Source organism: Chrysochloris asiatica, unplaced genomic scaffold (assembly GCF_000296735.1).
Source record: "Chrysochloris asiatica unplaced genomic scaffold, ChrAsi1.0 scaffold00173, whole genome shotgun sequence".
In the NCBI taxonomy this organism is placed as follows: domain Eukaryota; kingdom Metazoa; phylum Chordata; class Mammalia; order Afrosoricida; family Chrysochloridae; genus Chrysochloris; species Chrysochloris asiatica.
Window position 1 is genome coordinate 1,767,663 of NW_006408691.1, and position 6,188 is coordinate 1,773,850.

At 53.0% G+C, this 6,188-nt stretch overlaps 1 protein-coding gene across 1 annotated transcript in view; it reads right to left on the reverse strand.

Moving 5' to 3' along the window:
* Window positions 1-6,188, reverse strand: part of KIAA1751 (KIAA1751 ortholog) — a 146,614-nt gene that overhangs the window by 65,578 nt on the left and 74,848 nt on the right. Inside the window, exons 5-9 of the mRNA XM_006871776.1 lie at window positions 4,662-4,835; window positions 4,160-4,270; window positions 3,504-3,606; window positions 2,605-2,762; window positions 1,591-1,789 (exon numbers count right to left, since the gene is read on the reverse strand). Of these exons, the coding sequence (XP_006871838.1) occupies window positions 1,591-1,789; window positions 2,605-2,762; window positions 3,504-3,606; window positions 4,160-4,270; window positions 4,662-4,835 (745 nt within the window). The remainder of the gene's footprint in view (window positions 1-1,590; window positions 1,790-2,604; window positions 2,763-3,503; window positions 3,607-4,159; window positions 4,271-4,661; window positions 4,836-6,188) is intronic.

Below are 6,188 nucleotides of genomic sequence, written 5' to 3' on the forward strand. Positions count from 1 at the left end.
GCAATGCGTAGTTCAATTTCTTGACTGCCGCTTCCATGGCAATATGTAAATATAAACAAACACTGACGATCGAAAGTCTACCCTTCATCCGGCAGATGTATGCTGCAGAATGAATTGTCGGACAAACCATTCCAGCAATTCTCTGTGCTGGGTTTTAGGATTTGTCTCTGTGACTGACTCTTGAGTGGTGGCCGGCGGCAGGGGGAGCCCTAAGCTAGGACTAGGGGTGGAGCCGAAGGCAGATCCGGAAGCAGTGCTCAGGGCTGAGCCGCTTTTGCAGATAGGCACAGGTCTCTTCTAGGCTCTGAATTTCCTTTGCAGATATGGAGTGCATGGAAGCGGGACTGAGCCCCAGCGGCCTCTGCTGTCTCAGCCTTATTAGAATGCAGGGGACCCCTCTCTTGAGGGGCCAGAGCTGTGGGCCACTGGCCCGTCTGCTAGGACAGTGTTGTTGTCACCCTGGAGGAAGCTGGGGTCCTGCCCCACGATGTCTCTGTGTCCAAACGGACAGGGTAGAGGTTATGTGTGAGAAAGCCTTTGCAGAGGACTCTGGGGGAACTTCACAGGTACACCCAGCAGGGTGAGGCTGAGAGGGGCAGAGTTATAGGGGTGTCTCTGTAGCACAGGCAAGAAGGTCCCTATCAGCAGGAACACTTTGGGGACAGGAAGGAGTGGAGCCCGGAGGCATGACTGGGTGGTTTCTTCTGTTTGTTTGGTTTTCTTTAATTGTAGCATGTTGTTGTTGTTGTTGTGTGCTGTGGAGTCAGTTCCGACCCATAGCGACCCTGTACAGGGTTTCCGAGGCTGTAAATCTTTATGGGGAGCAGAACGCCTCATGCTTTCTTTTGAGTTATGTTGTGATAGTTTACATAGGAGAACATTAGCTTCACATTGATCCCATCATATATCATTTCCTTGCCATGGTTACGATCCCCTCTATACATCATACACCAACCACAGGGTATACCCTGCAAGTCTTCCCTGCCCCCCTCCCCCTCAGCACACAGGCCCTCTTCCTCTCAGGGTCCAAAGTCCCCAGCTGCTCCATCTCTCCGCATCGTCTCTGCCTCCATCTCTGACATCACTGCTTCTCTGCGTAGGGTTCTGTTCTCGGCTCTTCTCCCTTGATGGTCCCAGACACCTCTGCCCCTAGACTGCAAAGTTAATCCCTCCCCTCCCTTTGCTACAAAACATCCACCTTTACATTTCCAGCCCTTACAATCAGTCCTGATAACAATTATTCACCATTGTATCGCAAGAGACCTATCCGCATCTCCTTTCCTCGCCCCGCCTAGACAGATTGGATACTACTCAGTGGAGATTCTTCCTTCCTTCACGCCCTCTGGATCTAGGTTCCCTCTTGAAACCTTGTAAGCCAGTCACTTCTTGCCTCTCTGCTTTGATTTTTAAGAGGCTTATGTGAAGAGGCTTCCAAAAGTTTGTGGAAAATAACATTATCTTCTAATTCCATTTTTGCATGATCTTTTTGAAACCCTTTTATACAACGATTTGGATGTGGGTCCTTGATGCCCCGTCACCCCACAGGCCCAGAGGTGTGTGGATGGGGACCAGGAGAGGTGTCTTGCTCACCTGTGGGCATGAGGGGGCCATGGTGGGCAGACCCTCAAAGAAGTCAGCCACGTAGCACCAGGTCTTGTCCCTTAGTGTGAGCCGGTCCGTGGTCTGGGCAGCGGGCAGCGGTTTCTTCCTCCTGTTTTCCTCGGCCTCCTCCTTCAAAAGCCGGTTCACGATCTCCAGTCTCCGCTGCTTCTGCTCCTCCTCAAAGGCCCTGGGGAAGGATGCTGCCTCCGATTAGGGAGGCTGTGTGCTGCCCTGGCTGGGGGCATGATTCGGCTCTCCCAGCTCCCTACTGCTCAGACCCAGCCTGGCTCTGCGGGTGGGAAAAGAGCAGTCTTGGTGAGCCCAAGCTCCTGTGGGGGGCAGATGGAGGGAGCCAGGATGCCGCCAGGCTGAGTATCTAGGATCTGAACTCTATCCAGATCCAGCTTGACCCACCCACCTTATACAGTTCTGCCCATTCTAGCCTAGTACCCAGTTGATCAATCTCAACCTGGCATGAGCTGCTTCTACCTCAGGTTCCAAGCTGTGACACACTGAAGGCAGAAGCAAGACTGAAACTGTTCACTCACTCAAGGTCATTCCAGGTCCCTGCCACTGGGCACCTCCCATGTGTTAGCCTGTGCTGAGCTGAGGAACTTTGGGGTGTCAGAGCTTACCCAGAGCCCCTACCCCCAAGGCGGACCAACAGATAGATAACTGCAGAATGTCCAGGGAGTCTAGTGTGGCTCTGTGACTCCTGGGGGCAGACCCACCCCACCTGAGGATGACAACATCACAGCAGAGCTAAGGGAGAAGGAAGGGAATATGTGTAGGGCCTCAGAGAAGCCCAGCATTCAGCGGCTCCAATCCTAAAGGCCCACTATGGGGACACTGGATGATGTGGACAGCAAGGGCTGGGCAGGAATGGGGGACTGGCCAGGTTGAGTCATAGGCTGAGATCAGTCATAAGGCTCCCAGCCCCAAAGTGGGGGCCCAGGGAGAGAGAGCCCCTCATGTCTCTCCATGTTGCCTTTGCACCCTCACCGTTTCTGGGCCTCCAGCTCCTGGCGCCGGCGCTGATGAAAAAGGTGTTTGAACGCATCCCCGCCCTGGGCCAGGATGGCTTCCTTTTCTACCTGAGTCTTCCGCTTGGTTAGCTCAGCCCGGGTATGGCCCCACGCCTGAAACTTGCGGAGTGTTTCCTTGGATACAGAGAACACAGTGGTCACATCATTAGTATATGCATGTGCATGAGCACAGACATGCACACACACACACAGACTTTCTTTTGAACAAGTATCCTTAAATTGATTCTGACACTGTAGATGCCTATGGTGGATTCCTGGTATGGCACTGTAGGATCAGCACAGAACTGTGAACCACAAGGTCGGTAGTTCAAACTCACCAGCTGCTCCTTGGAAACTGACTGAGAACAGTTACCAACAAGAAGGTGGATGTTTGTGGATATTGCCATAATTCCTCACTTTTTCCACCCCTGAGCTCTGTGCCCAAGGCCAGGAGCCCCAGCCCCAGCTCTGACCCTGACCCTCCCTGAGTTAGGACCCTGCAGGGAACCTCCATGTCAAGGGCAGGCTTCCTCTGCAGGCTCTGCCGGCTGCCTGTTTTCATTGCTCTGTTCCTGCCTCCCGTTCCTCTCCTCTTGCCTCTGAGTCCTTGCAGATGCTGTTCACACTCTTTCCATCACACTTCCTAGCACAGGGCCTGTCCCCTGATTACGGGTCTCCCAGCGCCTGGTCCCCCGGTATGCCTCCTCAGGGCACAAGTCTCCTCTATACTGCTAGGCCCCAGGAGAGCAGAGTAAAGCCTGTTCTCTTCCTAGACGGAGCTCAGAAAGTCTGGATCCATCTGGATGAGGGGTTGAGTAAGGGGAGAACATGGCGGGCAGATGGGTGGGCTGGGTGTTGGGAGGGGAGGCCCCATACCCGGTTTGCAGTGATGTTGTTCTTCAACGCCAGCACGGCATCCATGCGCCTCTTCAGATGCTCACGTGACTCCATCTCCTCCTTCTGCTCCCGCTCCCGGATTCTGGAGAAAGGAAGTGCATCTCACGGGGCATGCGCCTGGGTCATACTGGAGGGGCGGTCATTACAGAGTAGGAAGGGCCCTTGGAAGTTGGTGACTGGCACCAGTAAGTTATAAAACATGACCACGGAAAAGGTAAAATAAGAAAGTACTGCGGCTGAACACTAGCTTACAATGAAATGGTAATGAAAATGGATTCTAAGTGCCATTGAGTAGGTTCCTACTCATAGCGACCCTGAATAGGGTTTCCAAAGAGCGGCTGGTGAATTTGAACTGTCAACACTGCTACTCAAACTGACCTGGAGGTCGAGTGCTTATCCTACGGCACCACACCAGGTCTCTAGACTCTAGAGGTTCCTTATATCTTTGGTCTTCTTCTGAAAATATATAGATAGGGGACTTGGCACGCCACACACACATTTACTGCTTTGTGATAATGTGGCATTGGTCTAACAATAGAGCTGGGGAACTTTAGGACAAAAATAAGTGGCCCTTGCTCCCAGCACCTCCCCAAGTGAGTCAACAGGGATGGGTCTGGGTGGGGAGAAGTGGGCACCTGCCCAGGGAGGCCTTCAGGAATTTGATGGCGATCTTGTGGTTCCTCTGGGCGTCCTCCACCAGCTTCTGGTGCCGCAGCCCATGTTCCTTCTGGACATGCACGGATTTCCTACATGGATGAGGAGACCAGAAACAAGAAGTCATGTGACAGCACACAGTGCATCTGCTCCGAAGCCTCTCGCTGTTAGAACAAGTCCCAAGGGCTACAAACATGTTTGGCCCAAGGCAGCTGCTTGCTCACCCCTCAACCTCTGTCCTGTGTTCATGCCAAGGAATGGGGACTGGAGGGACTGGCCTGTGCAGAGCTGGTGTTGTGGACAACAGGACACATGGCAAGTTGCCACTGGGTTTGGGGACTGAGGGACCAAGGCTGGAGCAGGGGCATGGGAAGGGAAGGACCAGGGGAAATAGGACTTAAAGGAGGGGCAGGCAAGCATGAGGAAGGGCTGGGGGCCAGGAGCTGAAGGAGGAGGGAGTCGAGGGAACCAGGTTCCACTCACCGGATCCTCAGCAGCCGGTTCCATTCGGCCTTTCTGAGGGCCATCTTCTCCTCATGGAGCTGCTCGGCTGCCCGAGCCTGGAGGTGCCTCCCACAGGCCGATTCCTCCTCCTTGAGGGCCTTTCGGGATGTGTCCATCTGCCCCTCCAGGATTTCTATGTGCCACATGGCATTCCTTGTAAGCAAGAAATGCTTGTCATTTGTGTGGACAAAGGGGTGGACCAGAACCTTGGAATCCTGGGGCTACCTGTGGAGTAGCCATCCAGGGACTGTTGGGACCCAAGCTCTTGAGTTCTGCATTTGGGTTCCACTGGTGGGTCAGCCTCCTCCTCCCAGAGCTCCGACTGTTTGCAACCACAATTCCAATGTCAGAAAAGCCATTGTCACATCCACTGCAAGTTGGGGTCTATCTGGCTCTGCTGCCTTCCTCAAAGCCATGGCTAGTCTACTTCTTCCACCAATCTGTGGCCCTCCCGCTCCCTGGTCTTAGGACAGCACTCCAAATCTTGAGGTCCTGGGAGCTAATGAATGGATGTCAAAGACCCCATTTTTTGTGTCCTGTGGCCCAGGAAGCACATAGCACTTGCTACACCTGTCAAAAATCAGGGACATTCCGAGTTATCCCTCAGTCAGTACAAGCCCGGGTATGCAGCAACGTGCTCAGCCGAGGGATGGAGAAATCTGCCTGTGAGCTGTCTTCAATCATGCCTTGTTGTTGTTGTTGTTAAGTGCGTTTGAGTCAATTCCAACCCATAGCCACCCCTGTATAGGGTTTCCTGAGGAGCAGCTGGTGAGCTTGAACTGCCAACCTTACAGTTCAAATGGCTTTGCAGTCTGATGCATTAACCCACAGTGCCACTAGAACTCCCCAAGCATGCCTAGCAGTGTCCATTTCCAACATACTTTTAGCGGTGCAAGAATTCCCACCACCTGGAAGGCGATGTGAATTGCCACCTGCAGATGAGCCCATTCATGGTGACATGTACCAGCCCACCTGGAGGACAAGGGCAAGGCCGGAGCTGGCCCCACAGGTGTGATCCCCTAATAAGGTTGGCTGGAGACCTTCCAAAGCACCTCTGTCTCCTTTCCCTCAGAAATCACGTCCAATGTTTGACAGGGAATACAGTTTGCAGTAGATTTTGAGTTGCTGTTCAGGTCAAGAGCCCTGGTGGCAGTGCTCAGTTGCTAACTGGAAGGTCAGAGGGAGGAAGATGTGGGTGTCTGCTCCTGTAAAGATGACAGCCTCGGAAACACTATGGGGCAGTTCTACTCTGTCCAGACAATTGCTAAGAGTTGGAATCAACGTTAATACATTAGGATTGTTAGGTGCCCCGGAGTCTATTTTGACATATACCGGCCCCATGCAAAAGAGCACCAAGTTTTTCTCTTATAGTGCAACTTGCTGTTGTTGTTAGGTGCCATCAAGTTGGCACCGACTCATAGTGACCCTCTGCACGACAGAATGAAATACTGCCCGATCCTGGACCAACCTCACAATTGTTGCCACACTATGCACAACAGAATGAAA